The sequence below is a fragment of the Arctopsyche grandis genome, chromosome 3 (genome assembly GCF_051622035.1).
Source record: "Arctopsyche grandis isolate Sample6627 chromosome 3, ASM5162203v2, whole genome shotgun sequence".
Taxonomy (NCBI): domain Eukaryota; kingdom Metazoa; phylum Arthropoda; class Insecta; order Trichoptera; family Hydropsychidae; genus Arctopsyche; species Arctopsyche grandis.
Window position 1 is genome coordinate 26412037 of NC_135357.1, and position 17547 is coordinate 26429583.

The following is a 17547-nucleotide window of genomic DNA, read 5'->3' on the forward strand; positions in this document are numbered from 1 at the left end:
GTTTAGCAGCCTATTCGAGATACACACACACACACACACACAGACATTCATTTTTATATATGTTTAATATAGATGAGATACTAATATTTCACCAAGGAAACAACGTCACCATTCTGATCTTCTTAAAACCATTGTTAACGAAAATTACGATATTGGGTGCTATATACATACATATTTATAGGCTCGTCTTTTAGGGCAACCGGGGTACTAACCCACACAAATTTATCCTAACCAAAAAATATACATTTTGAATATTGGTATTGGTGACTCTTCAAGATTTAAGAAGTGTTTCTTTATCCTACTCACTTCGCGATGATTTGAACCGGTTCGTAATCCAGTTCGGGGCAGTCGTTTATTTGCCATGGTCCCGTGGTTGCCAGCTTCGGTTTGCTACTACTCTGGAACTTGCGAGTGGTACTCAGTTTAGAGACAGTTGAGGCAGAGAAAATGATCCGTATTTCCGTATACAGAGAGTAACTTTTAGTTTGACTGCGTAAAGGTCTCTTTGGGACAGAATACGCCAGTCCCGTTTGTCTATATTTTCTATACGATTCGAAAAACTTTTCGACATTTCAAATATGTTTTACAAAATGTGCATTAGTATGATGGACTTTTCGGCTGCCAGATGTTCCGTTATAGAGATTTTAGTGACTTTGTGACCAGTAATCACCGAACCGTTTAACCATGTACGTATTTCGGATAAATCGAATTTCGAATAAACGAGGTGTCGATCGAGCAGCCTGTGCGATTGGTGAGAGTGCGAGGGGTTGAAGAGTGAAGAGAAGGGATCGGGAAGGGCAGCCAACGTAGGTGCCGCGCCGCTCCGGTCGTGGGACGAGCATCTGCGTCTGCGTCTGCGTCTGACTCTGACTCTGACTCTGACTCTGCGTCTGACTCTGCGTCTGACTCGGCGAGCTGGGCTCCTCGTCTCGGTCGGTTTCGCAATTCGCAAGTGATCAGCAGCGAGCAGCAGCTGCGGTCGAGAGGCGCGATGGCGGAGGCGCCCTACCTCACCTGCCTGGCCGTCTACATTCTCTCCTTCAACATCATCACCACCAACTCGCGCACTTCCACTCTCTGGAAGCTGAATGTGGACGAAGCCAAGATCGTGGAGGCCTCTCCCTTCAGACAGGTCCATCTCATAAACAAACTATATCGTATCCATTCGACGACATTCACTCCATACACCCACCACTCACATTGATCTTCAATTTCAAACATACATTCATTCAACACTCATCATCACTATACACTATCAATACACATTTAGTTTCGCCATGTGAATTATTTTTCGTTGTCCAATTTCGTTTCTTATATACGTCAATTGTATTTACAATACAATTGACGTTAAGTTTATCTATTAGATGCCAATGTTTTGATGTATTTTTTCATGCATCAGATAAGTATTCTTTCGAGTACCTTTTATGTTGATCAACAAGTCTGTTGTAAATTATCAATGATGTTTGCAAAATGTGCTGTAGCAATGTAATTATATTATGTAAACAAAACGATGATTGCATTTAATATTGATCGTTGTATTACGTATTCAAAGTTCATTATAACGAGATTTTTGTAAATTTATTTTATTATATTCACATATTCTTTGCTTTATAGAATTTATGATTAAAATTTAAACTTGGAAAAAAAATTATGTACAAAGTAAATATTGAGGTTTTGGTGAATTTTAAGCAAAAATAATGTAATCAAGAAATTTGGTCTGCATAGCAAATGGCATAATATGCTAATAAACAGTGATGTTCAAACAAAAACAAAGCAAATTGTATATTTTAATCACTGAAGAAGAATTTTGAAGTTCGACTCATGGATAGGGTGGCCATATTTCCCAGGACTCAAAATGGGGCGCTCTGCTAAAAAAATTTCCCCCAAATAACCATTAATATTGTCGAGGAATTGTAATTTGTTTCAGAATGTACAATTCTTCTGTAAAAGGAAAATAGAAACAAGATAAAAAATAATTAATATAGTACATATTTAATGACTGAAAATTTTGGTTTCTTTAATTTTCATTTCTTTTGTTAAGTAATATAATTTTTACTTGAATGTATATTTAAAAAAAAGAAAATAAACCAAGGTTAAAAATTAAATATAATATAATATAGTTATTTAAAAATAATGATAAAAATATAAGCACAAAGCGATTTTTTTCCAGAAGCATGTAAAATTAATCGTATAAAAAAATATTCAAATGTTACTTTAAAATGAATACATTGTATGCAAATGTAAGTTTTTTATAATAATGATATTTTTGGGAAAAAATTGATTTGATAAACAAAGAAAAATATGGAAATGAAAACAATTTATTAGCTTAAAACAATTCTTTGGTCAACAAATAAAAAGCTTAAAATATTAATATTATAAGTATGCCAAGAATATTTCTACAATGAAATAATTTTTCGTAACTCGTATGATTAAAACGAAGAGAGGACAAAGAAATTCTTATGTGCATCAGTGGATGGATAAAACGGGACAAATCCACCAATTTTACGTAAACGATGGGACAAACGCAAAGCATATAAAAAACGGGACTGTCCCGGCCTATTTTCTCTTCTGTAAAGCAAAGAATTAGTGTATTGTATTTCTGTACAGTAAATCCAACTATTATTATGTTTGTTATATACATAGGTGGTAATGGATGGTGTGGAAAGTCAGCGGCCGTCTGAAGATGATGCTGTTTTCAACATAATCACATCGACCGTACTTTTCGGACAGACTTGGACAAAACAAGGCTTCGATTTGTTCTGTGCAGATTGTCATGTAATGGACCAACAGAGGCACTTTCAAAACATGTACGTTCAAATTCAACCCATTTTTTTTTATTCGTTTGGTTCATGTGCTGTACACTTTTCGATAACGTTTCACTTCACCTGTTTTGGTATTATAAAATGAAAATAAAACCACTGGTTATTTGCGGTTAACAATGACTATTGTCGAAAACAAGATAAATATAATGTTGACCTTTCTTATCATGCATGCGGTTTTATTATCATTACACAGTGTATGTTTAGTAAAATTTTAACGTGTTCTTTACTTTTGACAGATCGTCGTTTGAACAGAATGACCAATACGATACAATAAACAATGAAGATACCCAATCCGACAGTATCGATGACGAGTTTCTTGATTGCGGAAAAGCTGTGAATTTCACTCATTACGACAACTTAGTCGGTGTAGCGCGTAGGCATAGACACCCCAATGTACCTGAACCTCAAGTGTGTCTCTCTTCCTATGAACCTTAAACCCTTTGAATGCTGAAATATGCCGATACGGCGTTGTTTTTTGAGTATGTAAAAAATAAACAAGAATACTACCCGCTAAGCCTTTCCAGGTAGCATTGATTAGAAAAAAATCTATTGAAAATGGGTCGTGTAATCCGTGTCAATGTTTATAAAGACTGGTTTACATCGGAATTTCTGAATTTATAACGTCCATTTTTTAAAATAAATGTGCATTTAAAAAAAATTTTGTACATTAACCCTTTGACTTATTTAATTTAATTTATTTAATTTAACTTATTTAATTTATTTATTTATTTGATTTATTTTTCAATCAAGCTTTATAAATATTTATTAATTTTTTAAATAAAAGCTCTTCAATTTCGGGTTCATCATCAAAGTCAATTTCGGGTTCATTATCAATGTCATTTTCGGGTTCGTTGTCAAAGTCATATAAGGAGTTATTACTTAGGAATTGATTATTGTCGATAAATTCATTTTTAGAATCAGTAGAGCTGCTGATTTGTCGAGTTCCTCGGTGAGGAGCTATTATTTCGCTTTCGTCACTTTCACTGTCCGTTATCATTTTGCAGAGTTAAAATAAATGGAATAGTAACAAAAAACAATAGAAATCCGCTTTCAATTATATATGTAGGTCACGAATTCGTGCAATCAATCAAATGCATACAAAATGTTTATGATACATGTTGAATAATTATTTGATTATTTGAAACTTCGCATCCTTGTATTTCTCGCTCACACGTACACAATTAAAACCAAGAAAGAAAGAGAGAAAGACCGCTACCTGTTTCAAATATAGCGCATGTTATAAAGATACATCGATGTCTAAAAATAGATTATTGAAAAAAATAATGCGTCGGAAAACAATCGTCAAAACTTATTTAGTGTATATATGTAGGTATCTCTTTCGGACGCACGCATGTAAAAGCAAGACAGAAAGAGAGAGCGCGAGTCCACAACTGCTTCTTAAAAATGTATTTAAAGTATTACAAAAATTACGCGCGTTCGGCGAAGTAAGTATGTAAAAAAAAATATTATATTTATTTTTTTATAAAGTAATTACAAATGTTAGCATTTTTCGCTTGGACATTGTAAAACCTCGTAGCAGCCAAAGGGTTAAAAAAGTTTCTGTACATTACAAAAAATTTGTGTGCATTTCTAAATGACGGATACATATTGCATTAAAAACTTTGCTTTGATCATTGAAAAAAATATTTGCTACTTAAAAAGCGGATGAAATGTGCATTAAAATGACGGATGTACTGTATCGGCAACGTCGCGAATATCAAAATACGAATCGACAACGACGAACGCTTCTCTCTACTGGATTCCTTCTTTGACCTTCGACAACTTACGACCTTGGCTTCGACTCTACGATCTGACATCATTCATATTCATACGTAATACGTAAACAAAAGTAAACACTTGCCAGTTGACTGCGAAGTTGCCACTTTTTGCATCTATTCTAATGCTCCAATCTATTTTTTCGAATGATCGTTTCATATTTTTTAATGGTCACTTTATAATGCCAAAATATTTTATTCGATGCATAATAATGCAAATTTTTAATGCACAAACATTTTTTTTAAGATACAAAGTATTTTTCTCAATGTGCAGTTAAATCACAGTCATTTATAAATCCCTAACTACTGAGTATTTTAGATTGTGGCTTGGCATTTATATTGTGAGCAATTACATTTTAACACCAATGAAGAAGATGGAACTATAATAGTTTTGGAAAAATACATTCATTAATAGACTTCTTTTATTTTATATTGTTGCAAGATATATTAGAGAGTCTAAACACACCTTTACAAAACTCGAAATCCTCGGCGGCAGTTATCTAGGGTTTGTTTGGATTCGCTACAATTTTTATACTTGCTTTCTATCGGACTTCTAAATAATTTTAGTTGGAAATGTTGGCGAAATTTTCAACGTAGTGGGCTTCCAACAGAAAAGGCGTCAGCACTCAAAGGGTTAAATAACTTGGGTTTTATAACTTCGATGTTTTAAATGTGGTTTTTGATTGGCAGGTCGCACTTATTTTTTCAAAGAAAAAAAATTACAAAAACGGTGGAACGTTTTCTGATTTGGACGTGAACGCACTTGAGAGACGACTCAAAAAAGCCAAACGCGAGAAGCCCAAATCTGTGCAATTGTATAATCAAATCGGCAATTTTTGGCGGATCAAAGGAGACACGCGACAGTCTATCGAGTGTTTTCGTAGAGCATTAGCTGTGTCTCCTCACAATGCGGAGGTAATATGTTTGTTAAGTTAGTTTTTATCACTCAAAATACCACTGAAAATTTAGATAAAAATTTCTTTTTCGATTTGACAGGTCCTTCTGAATCTGGGACGAGTGTTGTTCACGTTACAATATTTGGATGATGCCATTTACTTAACTCGTCGATCGCTCGAAGTTCAACCTCCAGATCGCAGTGCATGGCAACAGTACTTCACTTTGGGAGAGATTTTCAAAGCCTACGGTCACTATCAAGAGGCGTCACTTCATCTCCGCCATGCTTTGGAGCTCAGGCCTGATTTTGAACCAGCCATGGCTGCGTTGAAGGAGATAGACAGCATACCAGAATCAACGATACACGTCTACACTCTAATCATAATTATATGTCTGGTAATACATATTTTCTATTTTTGTGTTATTCCGTCGTTGTGTTTCGGTAATTCTGGATTGAATTGCATTTTTTTTAGGTTATGGGTGTGCTTCTGGTGATTTTGTCGTCGGTGGACTCTGGCGGTGATGCCGAAGAGCATAAGATGCAGCGTCATTTTAACCGAGCAATGGCAATGAGATCTTTACGCAGTATGGCCATACCTCCGGCAAGAGCGTTGCGCTCCAAGAAGGGTGTACCATAAATGATTTTGAATCTTTTAAATATTTAATAAGCACACTCCTTGGCTACTACTTGTTTCTAATTCATTATGACTGATGCGTGTTAGAAAGAAAAAAAACTTTTTTTTTAGTCTATTTGTGTTGTATTCAGTGTTGGGTTGTCATTGCATTTATCAAGAGTCTATTTTATTTATCTAATGTTCTCGATTGAAATTTACTGTTTTACTAATGCACCTGAATTTGCATGTGTTTTAGAAATCGTGTACTAAAACTGTTAATAGATTAAGAAATTCACGATGAAAATTATGTCAGAGATTTGTGAACATGTTCAATTTGATTCGATTGGTAATTCTCTAAATGAAAATTGTGATTTGACAAACATTCCACCAATTTGCAAATGATTTGAGCCGTTTTTATTTTGAAAGAAATTATTGTACCATCACATTTTTTTTTTTTGTATTTTTCACTTACGCAAATTTTTTATAATTTATTTTATTACTGTTGACAAATTTATAATATTTATTAAGTCATATTTTTATCTCGTTTATTAATATTATTTATTATTAATCTCACTATTGACTCTGACGTTATTTTTGTCATTGCAAATATTGTATGATAATCTCTTCGATAACTAATTTTATCGCAATTTAATTTAAAAAAAAAATGTTGAATAAAAAACCAACTATTGATGCATTCCTGAAGGATCTCAATTTTCCGTATTATATATTTTTGATAATTCAATTCACCTAAACGTCGAGTAAAGCCTAAATCAACCAAACATATTCAAGATTTAATAGACTTTCAGCTATTATTATTCACATTAATATTTTCGTAAAAATATATATAATTAATTCTCAAATAGAATAATGAAAAGGTTTTGCATCAGGAAAGTTGTCACTTGAAATATTCCAAATGAAGACTTACATATTTTTTAAGGAATGCACAAAAATTATTCCGATATGTTCTAATTGCACAATGTTTTATATGTGTTGTTATTGTTATTATAATTTTAATGTTGCTAATTTATTTGTATTTTTACTCTTGGATTAGTGTGTCAAAAAATCTACTTTCACTGAAGCATTTAGATACCTGTTTAAATTAATTCTGTTAACATTGATAAGATAGGTTGTATTAATTTTTTAAGCAATATTATTTGAAGCTATGCTCAATTCGGTATTAATAGCTTGTAATTGACACATCTGACTAAACTATTTCTGAAACACTTTCTCGAGCTCGACTAAAAAAAAAAAACTCGAAATAAGTTGCACTTTGCAAGGTGGACTGCAAAATTTTAATTTTTCTTGAGTATGTTCAAAATTTAACATACCTCTTGTGTTCATATGTGTAATTAGGTCCATTTTAAATGCGCCATTGTAAATGACGCGCTATAAGCAATACAAGTACAATCTCTTCAAAATGCAAATTTTTTATTCATATTGAATTTATCGTTTGTTAGTATTCGGAGTGTTCATCTTATTTCTGAACTAATTTTCTTCGTAACTAAGCTCCTGTAATTAATTCTAGTCAAATATGCCAATTTGTAATGAATGTATGTCACAATGAATTCTATGTTGTCACGATTCACAAATTAATATTAATTTAAGTATAAGGAGCGATACACGTGTGTGTGTGTGTGTATGTGTATCTACTATATTACGACACAAGTACAAAAATAATACTCAATTTCGTCTGATTGTGTCTTTCAAGTCTGTCCCCTACCCGTACGTTTGCGTTATGTTCTGACAATACAACACTGGAACAAATTTAAGATTATTAAACTTTAAGCTTTACGCGCTTTTAAGGTAAAACACTTGGGAAACTTTGTAACTTTGTTATTTAACTAAATGTTAGTGTAATTTTGTGGTATTACTTAAAAGAAGTTGTGACAGGAGAAAATAAATTTGTAGCGAAGTGTAGAGAACATGTGAATATAATGTTTAGTGGAAATCGCAACGGTTGATAATGTACCTGTTATTTTGCTATTTTTGTCTTTTGTCCTTATTTTGACATATTTATTATTAAAACAATGTTGCATAAACGCATTTTTATTTTGATCATTGATTAAGAGGGCTGGACCCCAGCGCCTCGTCCATACAAACGTATTAAACCCTTCCTTAATTATAGCACTAGAGAAATTATTTCTTAATATGCTATTTATATCCACCATAGACATGTTTCTTATTTTTTCATAAATCCAAAAAATAGAATCATGCCTATGGTGGATATGCATAGCATATTAAAAAATAATTTCTCTAGTGCCATAATTTGTATGGACAAGGCGTTGGGGTCCAGCCCTCCTAAGGACGAAATCACACAGAAAAGAACGCGGCACATGGTTTTTTTTTAGATACTTATAAACATGCGGCACACCTAGCATATATTCCAAGGCACACTGTCCCAAAATCACCCACCTCCTGGAGTGTTTTCGGTGATATTTTATCCTTGTATTGATATGAGCTTGACAGTGATTGATAATGGAAAATCCAACAAAATGTAGGAGAAACTTGTCGAAATAAGATTAATCGTTAATCTTTCGTCTCTGTGTTTTCGCCAAGCAAAAAGATAAGTTGCATTAAAGAAGTATGGAACGCTGTATGCTCAGCATAACGAGGATAACGCCAAGCTGCTACACAAAGTCCAATGCACTGTAAGATGTATGGAACGCTGTATGCTCGGCATAACGAGAAAAGACAGGAAGTGGAAAACGCGGGTGATAAGTATGACAAGGGTGGTGGATAGAGTGAAGAGATTGAAACGGAAATGGGCGGTCCACGTGGCTAGAAGAAAGGATGGAAGGTGGACAAAAGAAGTGCTAGAATGGTACCCTAGAGAATGCAAAAGGGTAAAAGGAAGACCGCAGGGAAGGTGGGTTGACGAAATTAAGAAAATGTGTGGGGTGAGTTGCGCAAAACTCAAACGAGTGGAAGCGTGTTGGAGAGACCTTCATCTACCAGATGATGATAATCAGGGCCGACGAAAGGGGGGGGGGGGGGGTAAAGTTGCAGGGCCCTGGTCGACACGTCTGGCTAATGAATATTGATATTTTATATTATTCTACATAAAAGTGCATATATTAACTTAATGCTAAATGTGTATTATTTTTTGATATGCGCATTCTTGTGGCGTTAGTCCAATTTTCGGTTACAAAAACATTTTCTCTTTGACTAAATTCACAAATTGCTATCACTTCTTTTGATTTGATTTGTCCCGAATTTCGGGAAAGCAGAATAAACGTATTATAGGCCGCCAGTATTATATTTAATGTTTTGCGAGATATTTCTCGAAATGAAGAAAATTGGACTTCTGCCACTTTCAATTATAACGGTTCATATAGGTATTTTTCTAATAGTTCTGATATATTTTTCATATATATAATTTCGAAAGAGACTGCATATATGTATGTGACCTTGGTTGGTTGGTTTGTAGACAACACATTCGATTTTTTTCGATTCAAATGGTTTGAAGTCTCCGGGGGCAAAGGCGCCTTCGCGCCGCCGAATTCTGGTATACATATAATTTCGAAACAGTCGTAGTATATATATTTGTTTGTTCGTGACAGTCACTTAATAAAAAAACACAAATGAGTATTCAAATAAATTTAATAAAATTTTTACTATTAGATTAGTCATGTTTAAGCGGTTTATATTACAAATACCGAGCGAAGCCGGGTAAAACCACTAGTTTAAAATAAATCTATAAGAGATTTTCTTTTTAGTTTGTCATAGGACCCGGTATCATTTTCTCCAGAGCCCAGGATTTCTTTCGGCTGCCCTGATCATAATGATGTAAAACTATTAAAAAAAGGAGAAGACTTTTGTCGAATACCATTATATGTATATTTGAGATGCTATTTAATTATTAATATTATAAAGCTGAAAACAAAAGCACTGCAAAATAATTTTTATAAAGGTTCAAATTTTAAATAAAAAGTTTTCGTTTTTTATAAGCTTTTAATTGGTTTCACATGTTTTTCTTTGCAGAACACTTTTATTTTACTATAAAGAACGCAAAGGGTAGATGAAATTCAAACGCGAGATATTTTAAAAATATTTTATTAAAATGAATTGTCGACACATTATGAAACACATCAAATGATATATTTTAAATTTAACACAAAAAGAATATATTAAAAAAAATGAAATGTAACTGAAACTTAATAACGACAACAACGTAACACATTCGTAAACGGCAAATTAGGTTCTAAAACGTTTAGCTCAACAATGTATTAAACATTTGTTTTTTTTTTAAGTCCAATAATCTATCTACATGGTGTTCAGTTGCCACCGGACTATCAGTATTGTGTGTATATATGTATATATATATATATATATATATATATATATATATATATATATATATATATATATATATATATATATATATATATATTTGTATGCATTAAGTTAGATATTGAGTTAAAGCACTTTTTTTTAATCATTTTTATGTAATGTTTTATGTGGAGTTATATCAGCAAATAATAATGTATAGACGAAGCACTTTTAGATGGTAAGCGTTCATGGTGTGTACATTTAATGCAGATTTAGGCTGTGTTGTGGATTCCCAAACGGAAGATGTCATGTTGGAGGAAGAACGTCTCTCTGAGGGGCTTTAACACAAACACCTGGGTGTAAGGGTGCGGGGGATCTTCGTCGCACTGCAAACAAAACACAAGCTGCATTATAATGAGTCATCATGCGAAAATCCGAACCAAACCATGTGAATATAGCTTACGATATGTCAATTAGTAAAATTATTAGTACATATGTACATAAATATAAATGATAATATACATATATATTATATTTTTTATTTAGATATCAAGTCTGTAAACATGCATGGTATAAAGATAATACATATACTTCCATCACGATAACTCAAATTAACAGCAGACTTGGATTAATTGGTATCTGAAAAATGCATTAGTACTCGAACACTCTTATGTTTACATCCAGAATCAGACTTGGTAATGAGTTATAGTGACAGTCTCGTCTCAACCAATTTACACAAGACTTGTTTTCATGCGCAAGTTGGAATAGTTTGACCAATATGTGCAACAAGTTGGCGAGTCATAGTTTTAGCTATTGTACATGCTGACACATATTTGGTAAGCCTATACAGAAAGGATTTAAAAATAAGTAACGATAAAAATAATTAAAAAAAAATCACACAAAAACAGTATGTTTCGATTCAAAGGGTACGGATAAAGGACTGGCACCATCACGACAGAATTTTAAAATCTCAGCTATGTATTGTAGGTGTTTGGGATATTGACTAAACAATTATTCACAATTAAATGCCGTAATAAACAACGCAACTTCAAAATCGTGCAAACCGAGGTTATATACAAGTGTGACTAACAAATTATACCTCGTCACAAACATCTGTAAGTAAGTTAAATTATAGTAAAGAAATTTTTTAATAACAGTACAACCTCAAGTATCCAGATTGGACAAAATAAATAATGTTAGCACTTGTCGCACTGTAATGGACAGTGAGTGTGTTTTATTTTATTTTTCTAAATATACTGAAGGGTCTTTATATTTTATGTATTCCTCATCAAAACCTCTATGATTCGAATTATGTCATTACGAAGTAAAAACATTGATCAATATGAACATAAATAATTATTTTGACGGGGAGCGCCTTGTACACATACCTCACGGTAAACGGATTATTCCACAAAAATCGATCTCGCGATCTCAAAGTCTCGAATACGGACCATCTGGCACTCGAGTTCTCGTTAGTACAATGTTTCGCGTGGGTCGCTGATTTTGGTGACTTGCGCGAGATCGCTTTTTGCGGAATAATCACAGATGCGTAAATGTGAGAATGATATCCGCCTTGTAATGACGGCTCTACTTCGGTCGTTATTTTTTTTCATTTCCTGCACTTATTTTATATTATTCGCCATTTAATACCCGATAAATTGATTTTTATGGCTAATCCTTTGAATGCTGACGTCTTTTCTGATGAAAGCCCGCCACGCTGAAAATTTCGCCAACATTTCCAACTAGAATTATTTTGAAATCCAATACAAAGCAGGTATAAAAATTGTAGCTCATCCAAACAAACTCTAGATAACTACCGCCGAGGATTTGCGAGTTTTGTAAAGGTGTGTTTAGACTCTCTAATATATCCTGAAAATATATAAGATAAAAAAAAGTCTATTAATGAATGTATGTATTCTCCCAAAACTAGTTCCATCTTTGTCATTGTTGTTAAAATGTAATGCTCACAATCTAAATGTAAAGCCACAATCTAAAATACTCACTCAGCAGTTAGGGATTTCCATTGGGAAATTCTGATATGAATGAATTACACGATCGATGTTCAATGCATTTTTTTTAATGCTACCCGGAGAGGCTAAGCGGGTAATATTATTGTTTGCTTTGTACATGTTCAGAATACAACGCCTATTAGTGTTGATCAGCATTCAAAGGCCTAATAAAAATAATCAACCCCGCAGATTTTGCATTATTTTAACTTAAAACACACATTTTTAACTGGACGCTTAGCGTCCAGCACAGTGGCTAGAGGTTTAAGCACAGTAAGGCAAATGTCAAACACAAAACTTTCAGATTCGTATCAAAGAATTAACCTTCATGTAGTTCATTCAAAAGCGATGAGCTGGACAGCCTATATCCAGTTGATTATTACAAGAAAACGCGATATTATCTGGATAATCTAGGTTTCACTGTACAAGAAAAATATATAAACATGTACATTTTTTTAATAGATATTTGCATTCGAAAAAAATGTAATTTAGATGAACTTCTTTTATTATAAAAACTATACATATAGAATATTTATTTTTCTTATTAAGTTAAAGATTAGATGTTATCAACTTTCAGTTTAGGTATTACTTGCTTGAGACACTCGTAAAATAATAGTGCAATAAGTAAATAAAATTTAAGTGTTAAAATAAAAGAAAAGTATACAACAATAGTGATACAAAAGGTTCACAAATTATATTTTGAAGCATTGCTATCTTACACGTTTGTAGATAATCAAAACTGAAACAGGCAGTTTGTGACGGGCTATACTGTGTCATGGAGGGCTAGCCTGAACATATCGTGCTGGCAGTAGAAAGAGTTTCCTATTGGCTTCAGGACAAACGTTTGTATGTAGGCATGCGGTTGGTCCTCATCTGTCTGATACCAAAACAACGTGTTTTAAGTATAAACAAACTTTATGACTTCATAATTCTAATATGAACAATAAGTAAATAAATACAACTCTAAAGAAATTCTCATTCTTACGCTTATGACTACTTGGCTATACCTATCATAAAGAGGAACATACATACATACACAAGCTAATAAATACCAGTTAAAACATAGAACTTCATTTGTAATTGATTACCTGCAGTCTTCCGAGTACACTGATTAATACCCCACCATCAAACATGGGTTGTGAGTCTATGGCAGTAATTATTCTATTAATTTTTTGAAACGTTAAGCTCTAAAAAAGAAAACAACAAAATTTTATACAACACATGATAATGATAACAGATAGAATCTCACAATATTTTATATACTTACATTAAGTTTTTCCATAATCTTTATTGAACCTTGTATTTGCTGCCCTTCAAACGTCATAAATGACGTCTCTAACTGAAATTAAAAATATGGATTACATTAATACAAATTGAGGTTAAAAAATCGTACAAGATCAATGATTATATATATTATCATTGTTTCTAATATTCATATAGAAAAAATAATTTGTGTTTTCACTTATATACATACACATAAGGCTTTGGAGCTTAAAGGTGGAGCATTTACAATCTCAGTTACCCTGCGATTACCAAGGAAAAAATTATATATGTATTCCATATTGTTAGAGTTTTTAGGTGTCAAGACGAAGTGATTTGATTCAAACATTAGAGGAAGATGGAACGATTTGAGCGTCATCTGTCTCATATACGGGTCTACGTGACGAGACAGAATGTTAAATTACAGAGAACACAAATATCGGAAGGCAAAGATCGAAAATCGAAAGATCTTAAGTCGAAAGATAAAAAAAAATGGTTCATGGTAAACGGTACATACTCACTTAATTTGCGCGAGCAGGATACAACAGGAACATGCTTTTCCTCCCATATTCTGCGCGCGCACATTAATACGGGATGAATAGCCTGTTCCTCTTGTATCCTACTCGCGTAAATTAAGTGAGTATGTACCGTTTACCATGCACCATTTTTTTTTGATCTTTCGACATAAGATCTTTCGATTATCGATCTTTGCCTTGCGATATTTGCGTTTTCTGTAATTTAACATTCTGTCTCGTCACGGAGACCGCTCATATACGTATGTACATGTCAGACAAGTGGAATGAGCCATGGTCAAAATAAACTAAAATTGACTTAGTAATTGCATATGGGGTCAAACTTGGACAACGGTGCTTCGTTTTTTACCATCATACGGATAGTACCAGAATGTATTAAATCACTTTAATTAAACGACGGGTCAACAAGACATGTGTGCATCATATTTGATTGTAGTCGGAGCTCATTTATATCAATCACTGATGACCGTAAGCGCAGTCAAGGGGAGGGGAATTAAATTGAATTACTTTTGCCGCTGGTTTTAGACAATTTCATATCATTTTAACTGATTCATTAAAATTATAATAATTATGTTTTTGAGGTCACCACTCAGATTTCAATTTTAAAAAACTTGATACAGTGTACCTTTTATACTCTAAATGAAATCCACCACTATAAATTGGAGTTACAATAAAGTGACTAAATATTCTTCGTTGTAATGAGGGACGTGTTTAAAAAAGAGATCTAATAAATAGATCCCCTCTCTCGCTAATCTGATCGGTTGTCATGTGATTGATATACACAAATCATTTATTTCAAAATTAAAATTAGATCATAGAGACTTGACAAGTTGTCCTGATGTATTACTATGACCGGAAACATGAAACATGGGCAGATGAATAAATATAAACAAGTCTCAATATGAGATGAAGGACAAATCAACGTTGATTACTATCCAATTGAAAAGGCAAAACGCATATGATGTCTTTTCAAGACCCAAGATTTGCACCTTACGGGACTCTATATTAATTTGGACGGTCAGAATAAAAATGACCTTATTAAAGGTCAAAGAATTAGCCCCTTAGAGCCCTCAACATGAGCCCCCCCCCCAACGAATAGTCTGAGAGACCCTTTTGTTTGAAAACGAGACCTTAGCGATTATATTTTAATATATGGCAGTATGTATTTTAAGTTCGGAAACGGGTTTATATGTATAATCCAGGACACTTTTCAATTTGGCACACAACTCAAATCCGGAATTTTCTGCCCCAATCTGGGACAACTGATCATTGAACTTTACAATCAAGTGGCCGACGACTAGTTTGATCCCCGCTACTATTTAACATACAGCTTTTTAAGTCCGTCTATCCACCTTTTCATGGAATAAAGTATGATAAGCACTCCGTAAGAATAAGCCTGGCTATGCGCCTGCAGAGATGTGGGTCTGGCCGAAGAGTCGACCGATGACAGCGAATTGTGCGGGAAAAAAGGAGGCGCGGTCTGTCAGAGCAGTGCGAGTTTGAGGTTATGTGCGTGGTGGGGTTGGGGGAGTGGGAATGGGGCCGAGGGGGAGGGGAGGGGAGGAGAGGGTAGGGGTTGGGGGGGTGTGACTCACATTGTACATGTTGACGAGGGTGTGTCGCTGAGCGGGGTCGTCGAAGAGCGCGTAGTATTGCTGGACGAATCCCTTTCCTATGGCTTCGTAGACTGGGTTCAGAGGAGACACACTGTTCATGGCGGGGGCTCCGCTCATGGGCTGCATCGCGAGGCAACCTTCGACTGACTCGACTGACTGATTGACTGACCGACTGACCGACTGACCGACTGACGTTCGACGATCCTCGACTCCGGTCCAGTCACTTCTCGCAAATCCACACGACTGCGAACTCCTACTTCTCGACTGCCGATCCGCCACCCGCCAGTGCCCACAAATAACGCACCTTTCTATACGCAGTGTTATAACGCGCAATTTCTACACACTGCTCGCCACCATTCGGTAAGCATATCACGAATCTCACTGTCTACGTCCACACTGGTTACACGACAATTGGTGCAAGTCCAGTAGGTTCAACGACAAAATGTACCCGAAAATTAGTGCACTGACAAAATGTACCCGCGACAAAATGTCCACGGAAATAATGTTCAAGCGACAAAATGTTCAAAAATCCTAAATTTTCTTATTTTAATGGAAAAAGTAACTTTTAATTGTATTATATTTATCGATGTATATGGTACTTTTTATCGTATAGATCGTGGATGTTATTAAATTAGAATAAATTACAGGTGTTCTCAACCGCACTAACATATTCTTATTTAAATTGAACAATTACATTTTAAGCGAATGTCATTGTGACTCATTGAATATCATTTTAAGATGTCATTGAATTAGTTTAAATGTTAGGAGTTCTTAGCCGTATCCAATATTTACTTATTTAAATTGAAAAAAAAAAACTTTCTAAGCGTATGATCTGCAGATTACATTGAATTAGTTTATATGGCAGGGCTTCTCAACCGTCTCCAAAATTTTCTTTATTTCAAATGAATAATTTACTTTTTATCGTATACATCGCGGGCGTTATTAAATTAGTGTAAATGACATGTGTTCTCAACCGTATCCAAAATTTTCTTTATTTCAAATGAATAATTTACTTTTTATCGTATACATCGCGGGCGTTATTAAATTAGTGTAAATGACATGTGTTCTCAACCGTATCCAATATTTACTTATTTAAATTAAAAAATAATAATAATTAATAATTAACTTTAAAAATTTAGGATTTTTGAACATTTTGTCGCTTGAACATTATTTCCGTGGACATTTTGTCGCGGGTACATTTTGTCAGTGCACTAATTTTCGGGTACATTTTGTCGTTGAACCTTTTGGACTTGCACCAATTGTCGCGTCCCCTCCACACTACCGATATCTACACCCGATATTCTCGAATTTTCCATATCCAGTTCTCATATTGCAACCTGTGGTTACTATTCAGGAACTGGTTATGGAAAAATTCGCAAATATCGGGTGTAGATATCGGTAGTGTGGACGTAGCCAATGAACTACTACGACCCGATTAATCTCTGTAGCTCCCCCACTATGAATTCTCACGAGCTGCTACTGGCTTAGCATATTATGCTTTCGGGCAGAGTGGTCACGGTTTCGAGTCCCTCTATAGTCCCGTTGCTGACCAGATCTTGGTTTGTGACTCTGTGGCGGCTCGCTATACGACATGGTCGAGTTTGGTCACCTTCCGACGAGTGGGAACCAGCTCGATTGTGTCCGGAGTTAGCTACCTCACTCTGCCTTCAGCTGTCATAAATAAAACACGTGCATTAACATGCCAGTCGTCTCATTCTACACTAGATGGGCCCAGACGTGTTATTTTGGTCGGAGATC

The 17547-nt window shown here is 34.4% G+C and overlaps 2 protein-coding genes across 4 annotated transcripts; one reads left to right on the forward strand and one right to left on the reverse strand.

Moving 5' to 3' along the window:
- Positions 1-646: 646 nt before the first annotated feature.
- Positions 647-8141, forward strand: LOC143923088 (uncharacterized). Of its 2 annotated transcripts, none has more exons than XM_077446593.1 (6): positions 647-1132; positions 2644-2807; positions 3059-3230; positions 5288-5512; positions 5594-5887; positions 5965-8141. In XM_077446593.1, exons 1-6 carry the CDS (start codon positions 992-994, stop codon positions 6127-6129), a joined length of 1161 nt encoding a protein of 386 aa, XP_077302719.1. In that variant the 5' UTR covers positions 647-991; the 3' UTR covers positions 6130-8141. The 2 variants fall into 2 exon arrangements, with proteins under 2 accessions (XP_077302719.1, XP_077302720.1); XM_077446594.1 differs by having other exon boundaries at positions 992-1132; positions 2644-2811; positions 3075-3230.
- Positions 8142-10148: 2007 nt separating this feature from the next.
- Ntf-2 (nuclear transport factor-2) lies at positions 10149-16172 on the reverse strand. 2 transcript variants are annotated; one of them, XM_077446596.1, is made up of 6 exons: positions 15769-16172; positions 13648-13719; positions 13469-13567; positions 13100-13257; positions 10486-10760; positions 10149-10417 (listed from the first exon to the last, which is right to left on the reverse strand). In XM_077446596.1, exons 1-4 carry the CDS (start codon positions 15913-15915, stop codon positions 13144-13146), a joined length of 432 nt encoding a protein of 143 aa, XP_077302722.1. In that variant the 5' UTR covers positions 15916-16172; the 3' UTR covers positions 10149-10417; positions 10486-10760; positions 13100-13143. The 2 variants fall into 2 exon arrangements, with proteins under 2 accessions (XP_077302722.1, XP_077302721.1); XM_077446595.1 differs by lacking the exon at positions 13100-13257.
- Between the last annotated feature and the right edge of the window lie 1375 nt (positions 16173-17547).

Coding starts and splice junctions, on each gene's coding strand:
- LOC143923088 (XM_077446593.1), top strand. CDS start 992: ATGGCGGAGGCGCCCTACCTCACCTGCCTGGCCGTCTACATTCTCTCC. Junction 2,808..3,058: donor CAGAGGCACTTTCAAAACAT/GTACGTTCAAAT, acceptor TACTTTTGACAG/ATCGTCGTTTGAACAGAATG. Junction 5,888..5,964: donor TAATCATAATTATATGTCTG/GTAATACATATT, acceptor CATTTTTTTTAG/GTTATGGGTGTGCTTCTGGT.
- Ntf-2 (XM_077446595.1), bottom strand. CDS start 15,915: ATGCAGCCCATGAGCGGAGCCCCCGCCATGAACAGTGTGTCTCCTCTG. Junction 13,568..13,647: donor AGATTATGGAAAAACTTAAT/GTAAGTATATAA, acceptor TTTCTTTTTTAG/AGCTTAACGTTTCAAAAAAT. Junction 10,761..13,468: donor GTGTACTCGGAAGACTGCAG/GTAATCAATTAC, acceptor TTTTGTTTGCAG/TGCGACGAAGATCCCCCGCA.